The following is a 14,495-nucleotide window of genomic DNA, read 5'->3' as shown; positions in this document are numbered from 1 at the left end:
GTCATCACTTATCCCATGGATGGCTGATAACTCGTGATGAGCAAAAGTGCTCGGATAAGGTGTTCTCCACGGTCGTGTGCTATCAGTGTCTTCGGCATGCTCAAATAAGTTCAAGTCTCCTGATCAACAGATGCAACACATGCGGGGATAGCCTGTTTGTTAGGAAATCCCTGCATGTGTTGCGGCTGTTGAAAAGCAGCGAGACATGGAGCTGCGGGGACTCGAACATATTTTTCGAGCATGCTGAAGACACTCGGTTAGTACACAAGCATGCTCAGATAATACCTTATCCGACCACGCTCGCTCATCAGTAGTGATAACCTGTCTTAACTGGACAACCCCTTTTAACCCTTTAGTGACGTTGGCCAACTCTTTAAAACCTGACCAGAGTCACTTCATGTGGTAAAAACTCTGGAACGCTTAAACGTGTCCTATTGATTTTCAGATTGTTTTTTCGTGATACATCATACTTTATGGTAAATTTAGGTTGATATGTTTAGTGTTTATTTATAAAAATATCAGAAATTTGACAAATTTAAAAAAAAATAGCAATGTTCAAACTTTGAATGATTATCCCTTTAATCCAGATAGCCATACCACAGAAAAGCATTAATAAATAACATTTCCCTTATGTCCGGTTTACATCAGCACCATTTGTAAAATGCTCTTTTATTTTGTATTCTAGAAGGTTTAACACTGTAGCAGCAATTTTTCATTTTTCTTTTTCAAGGAAATTTTTTTAACTTATTTTTTTCGGGACCTATTCAGTTTTGAAGTGACTTTGGGGGAGATATATATATATATATATATATATATATATATATATATATATATATATATATATATATATATATATATATATATATATATATATATATATATATATATATATATATATATATATATATATATATATATATATTATGATATGATGTGAATCCCCCCAAAAGTGACACCATTTTAAAAACATCGCCCCTCAACATATTCCCAATTGCTTTCAGCTAGTTTATTAACCCTTCAGGTGCTTTTCAGGAATTAATGCAAAGCGGCATAACAGAAATGAAAGTGTTTTATTTCTGACACATACATTTTGATAATTTCTGACCAGGCCGCTATAGGCGGGAGACTTTAAGGCTGTTATTTGGTCGTGAACTGCCACGGCAATCATCAGGACCACACGGTCAAGATCTGAGGGTGCCGATGGGGTTAACCATCTAGATGCCGTAGTCACTATTGACAGCAGCATTTAAGGGGTTTACCATAGTCGCTGCCAACACTGATCGTGGCTGATGCTGAAAGTTGTCAACAGCAGTGTACATCCCACCTATACAGGATTGTCACCTATCGGGGGCAATGTGTCCATGAGACTCCAGGAATCTTGCTGGCACTAGGAAATCCTTCAGGTTTTGTGAAAAAAATCTGCGTAGAAAAAAAGTGACAAAACTGCTACGAGTTCACAGACCCTTAATCTGTATTTGACCCGGCAGAAAATGTACCTGATAATCTTTGAAGAACAGGGACACACCGGCCCTAAAATCAGTATGAGCATAAATATGGAGGCGGAAACACAAACCAACCGTATTTCTGTAGACTTGCGAGAGTACAGCTGTTCCTAGTCCGCAGACGTTCATTGGTAGAGCCCGTATGTGCCGACCTGGATACAGTCTAATGTGCAGCGTCATGAAGAAACCATGGTCAGATATTACATTATCCAGCCTGATTATTATTTCTTTTTTCTTTCCATGGTGGGATAAGCATGCAGCATTTATCCAGCAGTAGCATCTTTATTGTCCTTTTGGGGGGACACGAGATCATTACTGTGGGGTGACGGCGATCTCGTGTATAGACGATCTACCTCCTATTCCTGTTGTTCTCACTCTCTAAAGGCACAATGATCATTGTAGTGCATGAATCAAGAATCATCCACAATTGTTTAATAGATTTTTCTTTTTTTTTTTTCTCCAGTGCAGAAAGATTTTTGGAGCAACCAGAGATCCACACGTAAGTGATTTTCCTTCTTTGTTTTCTCACGTTGGTATCGCGGTATAGTATAGCTTTTACTATGTTCTTTTTCTGTTCTTCAGGGGTCGTCTACTTGTGGGAACATTCGTGGCTCTGTTTTTCAATCTGTTCACTATGCTTTCAGTTAGGAATAAGCCTTTTGTGTATGTTTCGGAAGGTAAGTTTGTTACTACGTCCAGTTTTCTTCTGAACTTCTGGAGTCAAAGAGGGAGTTCTGCAATCTTCAGTCATATGCTCAGGAGTAAAGATGACTTTTGTATGCATGTGGTCAGTCTTTTGGACTTATATTCATCTAGGTTTATAAAGAAACCCGGACTAAATCAGGAGACTGCCCATCATCGGTGCTGCAGTACAATGCTCCATGCAGCGCTATATTACGGCGTTGGTGTCCCCTAGAAGGAAGCTGTTAGGGGGTTAATACCTCATTAATACAGCATCTGATAGAATATGGTGTTTTTCTTAAATGTTGGACATTTGTAAGCCCTAGGGTATGTTCACATCTGGCATTTTTGCAGCAAAACTTTTACTCATGCCAGTAAAAACCATGTGTATAAAATGCATGTGATTTATCTAAAGTACATGTCAATTTAGTTTTATTCATTTTATTGTTTTTCCAGTTACTCATTACTTTCCGTGGCTAAAAAACATGGATAGATTTGACATGTTGCAGATTTTTTAAAACTTTGCAGCCCGGAAACAAAATGCTGCGTGTGCATGAGACTTCCCAAATCTTCTTACTTTCACGGGTAGTGTAAAATGTAGCTTCTCTTCTGCAGAAAAAAACAAAACACCACCACGTGTAAACGTACCCCTATGATGGCGCTGAACGTCTCAGATGCATGAGGTTGTAGAGAATTTTAGGTGCTCACTCTGGTCAGACACCCTTATTAGAAAACAATGTGTCCCTGTTATTATATTGCATTATCCACAGTCCAGGTCGAAAAGAAATTAGTCAGAATATTCATCATTTTAAAGATGATTGAGACATTTTAGTAAAATGCCATATAAAGAGTCTCTAAAGGTCTCATTAATCTTCTGTTGGAGCAATTTTAGGGTCTCCATCATCATTTGTCTTCTTAAAGTTTTGCTATTTCCTTTATCTACTTAGTTTCATACATTGTGCCTCTCTGTGTATATCATGCATGTATGCACTCAGTCATATTGTAGAATAAGGAGCCCAACAGTTTTCTTTTTCCGCCTGGTCAGTGTGGTATGTTACAGGTTTTTGCTTTCTTTATCTTGCAGCTGCTAGTACAAGCTGGCTTCAAGAACATGTAGCAGACCTGAGCCGGAGGTACGGTGCTTATAACTCTCCAGTCCTGCCATATCCAGCACGGGTGCATCTGGTCAGTCTCTGTGTCTGCACAAATGCCCTTGTGTGGAGATATGGGTGTACATGATGCAGAAATAGTCTGAAAGGGCCTGTCACCGGGTTTTTCACATATAAATTAGGACTAGACCTGTAATCCCTCATATAGAGCATTCTAGAATGCTGTGTGTGTATATATGATATATATATATATATATATATATATATATATATATATATATATATATATATATATATATATATATTACTATATGTATCCATGTCCCCAATGCGCTCTGCATAGCACAAAAAAGAGCTTTTATTATACTCTCCTACAGAGTGGTCCAGTCTGGTGGGCCTCACTGGTCTTAATCTGGGGCCTTATCTCTTCTCGGCATCATCGTCGGGCTCCTCCTTGCTTCGTGTGGATGATGCAACCTATGTCCTCCACACAGTGTCCTCCTACGCAGCCATACTTCTCTCTGCCCTGCCGAGGGCAGAGCAAATTCCTGTAGTGCACATGCGCCAGCGCTTTGTCCTCTCCCTGCACATGCGCATTGCAGCACTTTGCTCTGCCCTCAGCAGGGCACAGAAAAGTACGCCTGCACAGGACCGCTATGGAGGACACTGTGTGGATGACGTTGGATATGTCATCTACACGAAGCAAGAAGGAGGATGGCATCGAAGAAGAGAGGAGGAGGCGCCAGATCAAGACCAGTGACGCCCATCAGTTCAGACCGTGCAGTCTGTGAGTATAATAAAAACTATCTTTTTCCTTCGCCTCATTGGTGGACACAGACCGGGTGTTATGCTGCTGCCACTAGGAGGCTGACACTAAGTTGAAACAAAAAGAGTTAGCTCCTCCCCTGCAGTATACACCCTCCTGCTGACTCTCAGCTAACCAATTCTTGCTTAGTGTTCGTAGGAGGCACACGGATGGGTCTGCTATTCAGACCACAAACTCTTTATTATTTTACAATTTTTACATTTTTGATTGTATTTTCTACAATGGACGAAGGGGCGACGGATCCTTTCAAGGCTCCGATCTCCCTGAACCATCAACAGGCGAGCAAGGAGAGTGTCGCCTCTCCGTATCCTCTCCTGCGACGTGGGATGTCACGCCTGAGCTGAATCTTAAAGGCGACGGGTCCTTCAAGGGCACCGATCTCCCCACACCTTCAACGGACGAGCACATGGAGTGTCGCCTCCATGTACCCTCTTCCGCAGCCAGGCCTATTGCCGGACATTCAGTGCTGTCCCATCCCCTTGGATGTACAGAGACCTACCTCGAGGCGTCCGAGCAGCCCCCACTGCACCACCACTATTAAAGCGGATGATGGAAGGAGGCGGACGGTTCCTCTCCACCTCCCTAACAAAGGGATGGTGGATGGAGGTCTTTTCCCCTGCACCATCCACACTGCAATACCTGACCTGTAGCAGAACTGTAGGGCGGCGCACGCTTTCCTCGGCGCTGAAACCCAGTCATCCGTGGCTTCTCCATGCCGGGACGCACACCGATGGTAAGTGGATCCAGTCGGCGGTGGGCCTCTGCAGCGAGATATAGAATCCCCGACCTCGTCACCTGTGGAGGGCCCCCTGTATGTATGCAATATACCTTCTATATATCCTCCCTCATGCCTCAGCCATGGCTTCCCTGTGGCCCCACCTCTTGGAGGTAACGCTCCAGCCGGATGAAAAATTTAGGTCCCGGCTTAGGCCTAGTCATAGAGCATTCTCAAGGCTCCGCCCACCGGATGACGTCGGCACCATCGTTGTCTGCCCGCTGCTGTGCCCTGATTTTGTCTGGCTGTAGTGCACTCCCCCGTGGCGTTCCCCTCCCCCGGGTAACGCTCATGCCGGCCGCAGAAATTTAGGCCCCGGCTTGGGCCTATTCATGGAGCAATCCCTAGGCTCTGCCCACTGGATGATGCTGCACACATAGGCCCCGCCCCACGAACTGGCGCTTCCCGCTCTCTGCGAGACTTCCGGCCTCTGAAAATCCCAGGGGCCATCTTTGTCCACCCGGGTGATCTCTCAGGATACAGGGGATTATATGTCTGAACACATCCACGGTAGATCACTGGAATGCGCTTGGCAGCATGGGGTCCTGGGATCAAAATCCCACCATGGATTTACAGCCCTCCGAGTGGGCTTCGTCGCTGTCACAACCCATGGTGTCACTGCGATGCAATCCTTTCATGATCCCTCCTCTATCAGTCAGAGTCTTCGCCAGCCTGCCTCGGATGACTCCTCCATATTTATCGCATACAGCTTTGCAGCGCTGGATTCTGGATTCAGATCCAACCAAGGATCATGCGAACTCGGTCAGCAGAGCGTGTTTTCAGGCGAAGAATCCACAGATTGCAGAGGGGCGACCGATCCCTTCAGAGTTCTGTTCTCACAAATCCCACAACAGGCGGGAACACAGAGTCTCTCCTCCACGTTCCCCCTCCTACACTATTCTTGTGTATTATGGCCATGCCAGTGTTGTTCCAGGTCGACGGACCCCTGCAGGGTACTGTTCTTCCCACTCCAACAACAGATGGTAACCCGGAGTGCCGCCTCCGCCTATCCCCCTTTTTACCCAGACCCATCTCTAGTTCTGACTCATGTCACGTGGCACTTTTTAAAGGGTCAGCAGAATATAGAGGTGAGATACCTCCTATTTTCCCTTGTTTTGCAGAAGGAATGGACACTTTCCTCCGCAAGCAGCAATCAGTTCTCCTGAGACGGGGTATAATTGCTGCACGCGGCTACCTTTGCTGCTCTTACTACATTAATGCCATCACCATCGATGGGCACTGTGATTCAAGGAATGACGAGCAGCCTCTGAGTCTAAAAGGTCCTTGACATACCCGCCATATCAGAGCGAGCATTTATTTAGAGAAGTGCTGATTCAGCTTCTCTCTGACGCCACTGGAGGAAAAGAGTAAACTCCTTCTCCAGCAAAAGTCTAGATGTCTTTTTATAGTTATCATCGGGCACGTTTCCGGGTTTCTTTTATGGCATTTCCGGCCGAGCCAATGCATGTATTTCTTCTGGCTCGGGGCGTTCCTCTCGTAGGGACAGGAGTATCACATGTCTCGTTTTCTTAAAACAGACTAAGCTTAGTAGGACGGATTCAGGTAAACTAGATTTAGGGGATACAAGTCCTGCAGATTTTTGGCCAAACAACTGTCTTATCTGGTCTTCTCCAGTAGGGTAGGAAGATTTCTATTCCTATTTTTGTCTTATCTGACTCTGTCGTTCTTAGAAGGGGCCAGAGACTAGTTGTCTTCCGGATACAACTTTTTGTTTTGCTTCTCTACGTCTGGCATGAAGAAAGATAAAACGGTACGACCCATCCTGGCACCTGTTTGTGGATTTTTCATTGTTTTCCTTCTCACTGAAAATTCCTGCACTTCGCCATTCGTGAACAGTATTTTTAAGTCACGGCTTTGCCCTTCGGCCTCACTACTGCTCCCAGAGTGTCCTCAAAGGTCATGGCGGCTGTCATGTCCATCTTGCACTCTCGACCCGTGGTCATTCTACCCAAATTGGGCAATACTTTCTATTCTGGGCTAGCTTATAAACTTGTGCAAGTCTACCCCTTTTCAGCCAAGCAGATATCCCTTTTTAGGGATGACCTTGGACACCTCCTGAGGAGGGTTGGTGATTCTCCCTCGAGACAAGGTCCTAGCCCTTTAACAAGGAGCCCGTGCACTTGGCCACTCATCCTCCCATTCCATCTGGTTTGTCATGAGGGTACTGGGAAAAATGGTGGCAGTAATGGAAACGGTCCTTTTCTGTCAGCTGCATCTCTGTCCCCTACAGCATACTTTTCTAGCAGCTTGAGACAGAAATCCATTCTCCCTCAACCGCCTTTGCCGCTTACCCATTCGGATCAGGCGACCCCCTAGGTGATGGACATTGAGGTCTTCTCTTATCCAGGGAATATCCTTTCTCCCGGTTTAATGGCTAGTGGTGACTACCGATGCCAGTTTCCTTGGCAGGGGAGTAGTCATCGTCACCTCATGGCTCAGGGCCGCTGGTCTACTCAGGAGTCGAGCCTTCTGATTGATGTCCGGAAAATCCAAGCAATCAGGATATCCCTGCACCAGTTCCATTATCTCATAGAATGGTAGAGTTGGAAGGGACCTCCTGGATCATCTGGTCCAACCTCCTGCTCAAAGCAGGATTCACTTAAATCATCCCAGATAGATGTCTGTCCAGCCTCGGTTTGAAGAGGTCACCCCATCCGAATTCAATCGGACAAAGCCACGGATGTCGTATGTATCAATCATTAAAGGGGATACCCACAGCACGGTGGCCATGCACAAGGTAGCCCATATTCTCCGATGGCCAGAGAGCAACCACTCGGTATTTTCAGCTGTCCATATCCCAGGCGTAAAAAAAATCTGGGCGGCAGTTTTTCCCTAGCCGTCAGTCTCGCCTTGGGACAGTGGTAGGTCTTTCGACAGATATGTTTTCGTTTAAGGACTCCGGATGTGGATCTGATGGCTTCAAGATTGAACGCCAAGGTACTCCACTTCAGAACTCGGTCTCTGGATCCCTAGACCCTCAAGGTGCATGCACGGGTCTCTCCGTGGCTTCAGTTTCGTCTTCCGTACGTATTTTTTCTCCGCTTTCTTTACTTCCGAGGGTCATCAGGAAGATCTAAGCGGAGGGGACTCCAGTAATCCTTGTCGCCCAGGTTTGGCCACGCTGGGCGGGATATGCAGCGTTGGGAAGCCTGTATCAGCACACCTGATAACCTTTTTCGCACTATGGACGTCCTTGTGTTTTCTCTGTTCCCTCCATTTTGGGAATTTCTCCTGACTGGTCTGGAATCAGGTTTGTCTCTCTTCCCCCTCTCCCCCCTCTCTCCCCCTCTCCTGTTTTATTCCAGTTCAGGATTACTTCCATTCTGTAAGTGGCCATTTTCTTCCAGGGAGTCTCCCATGTGGTATTCCCCTATAGTATGCCGTTAGAGGCATGGGACCTTATATTGGTCCCGGGTGCTCTTTAGTAGACACCTTTCGAACCATTGCAGGATGTCTCTGAAAGTCGTTTTTTTTCTTGTCACAGTGCTGTCTATTAGACAAGTCTATGAGCTAGCCTCAGAGCTAGCCTCTCTGTCCGCTCGAGTTCCTTTCCTGATTTACCCCCAGGACAAGGTGGTCGAATCATCTACGTTCTCTGTTTTCCAAGGTGGTCTTGTCTCACACCTTAACGAGGAATGAGCTCTTCACACCCTGGATGTAGTGAGGGCGCTCAGAAGGGTCGTCTCGAAGACGGCGCCCTTCAGTATGTAGGACGCCCTTTCTGTGCTTCCTGAGGGTGTCAGGCAGGGTTTAGCCGCTTCAGGGCCACAATACCAAGCCTGTCCCAGTGGGGATTAAAGCACACTTTACTCGGTCGGTGGACGCATTTTTTTGAGCCATTCGGCATCGGGCGTCGACAGAACAGGTCTGCAAGGCTGCGCCTTGGTACAGCCTACGCTCTGACTTCTGCACATGCAACCCTTCGCAGACGTACTCTGCAAGCGGCGGTAGCACAACTTTAGTCAGTTGGCACATGGGGTTCGATCTATTATGTTCTTCCCCACCCAGGGACTGCTTTGGGACGTCCCATGGTCTGTGTCCCCCAATGAGGCGAAGGAGAAATAGGGATTACAGGCGCTGGCCCCCTACTTTATATGGGGGAAAACCTGGTGACAGGTTCCATTTAAGGCTAGTACAGGTGTCTGTACAAATCGTCCTGAGATCAGTCCACAATGCATGGACTGGCTGCTTCTCCCCCAACCAGAGCATGACCGGTCCATGTATTTCTGTGGGAGAGCCGCAGTGAGTCCGTGAGTTGTGGTTCAATCTTGGACTGATTTGCATGGACGTCTGAATGAGATTTTTATAGAAATTTTGTGGAGAATTGCTGGCTGAGGGCGCAGGGTGACGGGTTTATTAAGGGTCGGGGATGTTCTTTATGTCCAAAGAGCAATGGTGCAGGTGTCCTGCTGTAGCCATATGCCTCACTGCACTACACTGGATTTTGAAAAGACAAACAGAGCGTTACCATTTCTTGGGCAGTAAAGTGTGTTTGTTTGTCACTTCTAACCTGGTTGGTTATAGGTTTAATTCACTTGTTTGAGTTTTTTTGACCAAAAGGCCTCTCGCCCAGCCAAATAAGATCCCCTGCTTTGCACTGAGGATGGGTAAATACCCTGAAACACATTTATGCAAATGGGAGTCCTGGTTTGCATTTAAGTTGTGTGGCAAAGCTCGGTAAAGGGTTGAAATTGACTTTTAGGAATATATTAGGCATCCCTGTGCTGTATATTACACCACAAGATGTATTCATTGTGTGAGTTTGGTCTGTGAATGAGATCAAACTCTGACATGTCTCCTTTTCTACTTCAGTTATGACTTGCAAAAAAACAGTACATGGGACATGTACCTATTATACTCTATCTGCAACAAAATAAATTTGACAATTCTATGTGTGAATGTGGCATAAGGGCGATGTGCACCATTAGGGTATGTGCACACGTTGCATTTTTCCTGCGTTTTTGTTTCCATCAAAAGCTAATCATTTTATTGTCCCACTAAAGTGAATGGGATTATTGAAATTACTCTGTCGCCTCATTGGGGGACACAGGACCATGGGTGTTATGCTGCTGTCCACTAGGAGGCGACACTACGCATAATCTGAAAAAGATTAACTGTGGCTCCTCCTCTGCAGTATACACCCCTGGACAGCATCAGCCTTCTCCAGTTTTTGCTTAGTGTCGCATAAGAGGCACACCTAAAAGATTTTTACTCTATTTTTTCCGACGGGATTACAGATGAAGAAAAGAGGGTCTCCTGTGAGACTCCCGGCATGGCTCCTTCCTCGGCCCCCTATTATGGGGTGCCCAGTTGAAGTAGAGATGGCTATTCCCCATGTTGCTCCTTCCCCAGTCCCTCGGGTGCTGTTTCGAAGTCGAGACCCCCCTCCTTCCCCAATTCCTTTTGGTTTCTGGGTTGAGGTCAAGGCGAGGATAAAGGCCCCTGAAGGTGACAACAGCACCCTCCCTTTCCCCCTCTGGGGGTATTAGGTTGAGACACCTCAGGTAGGGCCTGTACAGGCAGCACTCTGAAGCTCCCAGCAATGGGCCAGCACACTGCTTCTGCATCCAGGGACCCCACCCCAGCTGCGGGCTCCTGTTGGGGCCGGGGGGAGTGCAGGCAGGCATGGCACATACAGACACAGGGCTCCCTGCGCCCCTGTCTCTGCGGCAGCACCAGCTCTATACTGCCTCAGGGAGACCCCAACCGGGCTCCCCCTTCCGCTTATAGCCCCACCGCCATCCTGCCTTTAAATCCGGAGGGGTCCGGTTCAGATCAGACCCCCTCCCGGACTTTCGTGCCGGCCTGGAGCCCTTCTGGGCCTCAGGCATCTATTTTAGGCCCTGGCTTCGGCCTAGCTGAAGCTGCCGCCTCCTCTCTGCCCCCCCGGCCCGCCCCCCGGATGACAAATATGACACTCTACAGTGTCATAAAGGGGGTGGATCGAGACAGAAAGGGCGCGTTTTTACACAGCCTTGCCGCCTTTTTCCAGCTCTCCGCCCCCTTCTCCTCCTTTCCTCTCTGTCTCAGCAGCCATTTTCGGCTGCAGATTAACCCTGCATCTCCCGGTCTGCAGGACCAGGCAGCCAGTCTCCGGGGGGCACAGGACTGTGGATCTTCGGCGCTGGACCTAGGGGCACACTGGTGGGGTAAGATCACAGCTGGGTTTTTTACTCAGCTGTGAATCCATATTACCTATAAGGCTCCCCTATAGGTTTCTCTACCCCTGTAAGGTCCTCTGCCGGCATCTGGGCACAATGCCGGGCTCAAGGTCCAAGAGAACCAGGCAGAACTGCTATTATGCACTCTGCACAGCCTGCGGGACCGCTCTCCCCAGTAGCAGCACGTACCCGCATTGTCAGAACTGTATACAAACTAATGTGTCAGAGCCCCAAGAAGCCTCTGCCAATGCCTCGGTGTCTAATGCCACGCCGGAATGGGCTACTCAGATATCGCAATCTATGACGCAGTCTATAGATAACCTAACCTCCACATTGCTTCAGGCTCTGCAGGGTCATGCCCCAGCTATGACCGTTACCCAGCAAAGGGAGAGCTTGACTCAGGAACAAGATGACCCTGGCACATCCACGTCTAGGTCAGGACGCAAGCGGACCCATAGATCAAGTCTATCTGCGTCATCCCATAGCACACGGTCATCCCCCTCTAGGGAGAGACACCGTAGCTCCAGGTCATCTAGACCGTCCCATTCCAGGGACAGACAATGCAGATCTCCGCAATCCCCGACCAGAGAAGGCTTCCTCCCCGGCCCACTCAGCAGGGGACGCCTCAGTGATGCACAGGATTCGGAAGGCATCTGCGACTCCGACTCAGACAGGGAAACGGAGGGGTCCCTGATCCCAATCCCTCCTAGCAATACAGCGCTAGTTGAGGACATAATTTCTTCCATCCATCGGGTGCTGGACATTTCTGATCCGCCACCAGAGGCCCCAGAACATAAGATTTCCTTTTGAAGGACCTCTGAAGCCACCTAAAGTTTTCTCTAACCACCCAGAGTTTAAGGCGATCCTTAAAAAGCAGCTGACAGCCTGAGAAAAAGTTCGCTAATCGCAAATATCTGGAGGCGAGGTACCCCTTCCCACAGAAGGACACTAGGAATGGACAGATCCACCTGAAGTGGACCCCCCAGTCTCTAGGCTGGCAGCACAGACCCTCCTTTCACTGCCAGATAGCTCAACCCTCAGGGACGCAGCAGACCGGCAGGTAGAACGCATGGCTCGTTCAATTTTCGAGGCAGCAGGGGCATCCCTGGCTCTCGCGTTCGCCTCAGTTTGGGCTGCCAAGGCCATTCTGGCCTGGGCAAAGAATTTACAAGCTCTCCAAGCATCCGTTCCTGAGCTGTCGGACCAAGCGGTTCAAATAGCAGTTGTAGCAGACTACATGCTCCATGCAGCTCTGGATTCAGCAAGGGGAGTAGCGGGGATAGCATCAAACGCCATCACGATTCGGCGTATCCTCTGGCTGCGGGAATGGAAAGCGGATGCAGCCTCAAAGAAGTCCCTCACGCACCTCCCCTACCTCAGTGGGAGACTTTTCGGTGAACAGTTGGACACTATGATATCCAACGCCACCGGGGTAAGAGTACTTCTCTTCCCCAACTGAAACCTAAACGCACTTACAAGAAGCGTAACCAAACTCGATTCCGATCCTTTCGGAATTCTTCCGGCTGGTCCGTCTCGCGTCCAGCACAAAATCGTAACCGTTCCCCACGCAGGGACAACTCACGATCGACGCAAAGGTCGGACAAGACCTGGCAGTCAAAAGCAGGCCAGTCTAAGCCCAGAGGAGGAAAATCTCAGACTTTCTCCTCATCATGACTCACGGACTCCGGAAGACACGACACCAGTAGGCGGCCGACTTTTGCTCTTTCATCAAGTCTGGCTGCCTATTACAGAAGACAGGTGGGTCAGGGAACTAGTGTCTTCCGGATACAAAATAGACTTCATCTCCAACCCACCGGACCGATTCTTCCTCTCTGTCCCCCCAAGACCGCCAGCCAAGGCTCGTGCCTACCACCAAGCTGTCTCCTCGCTTTTTCAAGCAGGAGTCATAGTACCGGTACCAACGACCGACCGCTTCCGAGGGTTCTACTCCAATCTGTTCGTAGTTCCCAAGAAAGGAGGCAGCGTACGGCCCATACTAGACCTAAAACAGCTCAACAAATATGTACAGGTCCGTCATTTCCACATGGAGTCCCTTCGGTCCATCATTGCGTCCATGGAGAATGGAGAATATCTCGCCTCCATAGACATACAAGATGCATACCTGCATATACCCATTGCGCCTGCCCATCAGAGGTTTCTCAGGTTCGCAATAGGCCAGGACCACTACCAATTTGTGGCTCTCCCTTTCGGACTCGCCACGGCTCCCAGAGTGTTCACCAAGGTCATGGCAGCCACCATGGACGTCCTGCACTCCAGAGGCATAGTAGTCGTTCCATACCTGGACGATCTACTCATCAAGGCTCCCACCTTCAAGGACTGCGAGCTCAGCGTCTCAATCACAACCGATACTCTCAGTCGCATGGGCTGGTTAATCAACCTACAAAAGTCATCACCAACCCCGAGTCAGTCCCTGACCTTCCTGGGAATGTTATTCAACACCTCCAGGGGTCTAGTGCTCCTTCCCAAGGACAAGGCACTGGCTCTTTGACTAGCAGTTCGCACCCTCTTCCGCAAACCCCCTCAATCTCTCCGGTTTGCCATGAGAGTCCTCGGCAAGATGGCAGCAGCAATAGAAGCGGTCCCACTTGCCCAGTTTCACCTCAGACCTCTCCAACTAGCCATTCTCAAGTCTTGGGACAGGAATCCCTTTTCTCTCGACAGGGAGTTCCAGCTAACCTCGTCAACCAGGAAGTCCCTGCACTGGTGGCTCAAGCCAACCTCGCTAGCAAAGGGGAAATCCTTTCTCACAGGTCAATGGAAGGTTCTGACCACCGACGCGAGCCTGACAGGTTGGGGTGCGGTGCACCTACACCACAGGGCAAGTGGTCCCCAGTGGAAGCGACCATGCCCATCAACATCCTGGAAATTCGTGCCATCCTTCTGGCATTGAGAGCCTTCCATCACTTACTGGCTGCCTCTCACATCAGAATACAGTCGGACAATGCCACGGCTGTGGTATATGTGAATCACCAAGGGGGGACCCGCAGTACCCAGGCGCTGCGAGAAGTGTCACACATCCTCCGCTGGGCGGAGGACATAGGGTCAGTTCTTTCGGCGGTCCACATTCCGGGTGTGGACAACTGGGAAGCAGACTTCCTCAGCCGACAAGGAATAGACTCGGGAGAGTGGTCTCTCCATCCCGAAATTTTTTCACCAGATCTGTCTCCGCTGGGGGACCCCGGATGTGGACCTAATGGCATCCCACTTCAATGCCAAGGTCTTCAACTTCATGGCCAGAACACACGATCCGCGGTCGCTCGGAGCAGACGCTCTGGTTCAGGATTGGACCCAGTTCCAGCTTCTGTATATTTTTCCACCTCTCCCCCTGATATCCAGAGTCGTGAGGAAGATCAAACAAGAGGGAGTTCCAACCATCCTAATTGCACCGGACTGGCCCAG

General features: G+C 48.8%; 1 protein-coding gene across 4 annotated transcripts in view; it reads left to right on the top strand.

Annotated features, from left to right (window-relative positions):
* The window catches only part of SLC30A6 (solute carrier family 30 member 6), a 49,501-nt gene that overhangs the window by 16,812 nt on the left and 18,194 nt on the right, over positions 1–14,495 (top strand). For all 4 annotated transcript variants that reach the window (XM_077282928.1, XM_077282927.1, XM_077282930.1 and 1 more), the window contains 3 exons: positions 1,966–2,001; positions 2,085–2,179; positions 3,268–3,316. In XM_077282928.1, the coding sequence (XP_077139043.1) occupies positions 1,966–2,001; positions 2,085–2,179; positions 3,268–3,316 (180 nt within the window). The remainder of the gene's footprint in view (positions 1–1,965; positions 2,002–2,084; positions 2,180–3,267; positions 3,317–14,495) is intronic.

Source organism: Ranitomeya variabilis, chromosome 2 (assembly GCF_051348905.1).
Source record: "Ranitomeya variabilis isolate aRanVar5 chromosome 2, aRanVar5.hap1, whole genome shotgun sequence".
In the NCBI taxonomy this organism is placed as follows: domain Eukaryota; kingdom Metazoa; phylum Chordata; class Amphibia; order Anura; family Dendrobatidae; genus Ranitomeya; species Ranitomeya variabilis.
This window is presented reverse-complemented; position numbering and strand designations above follow the sequence as displayed.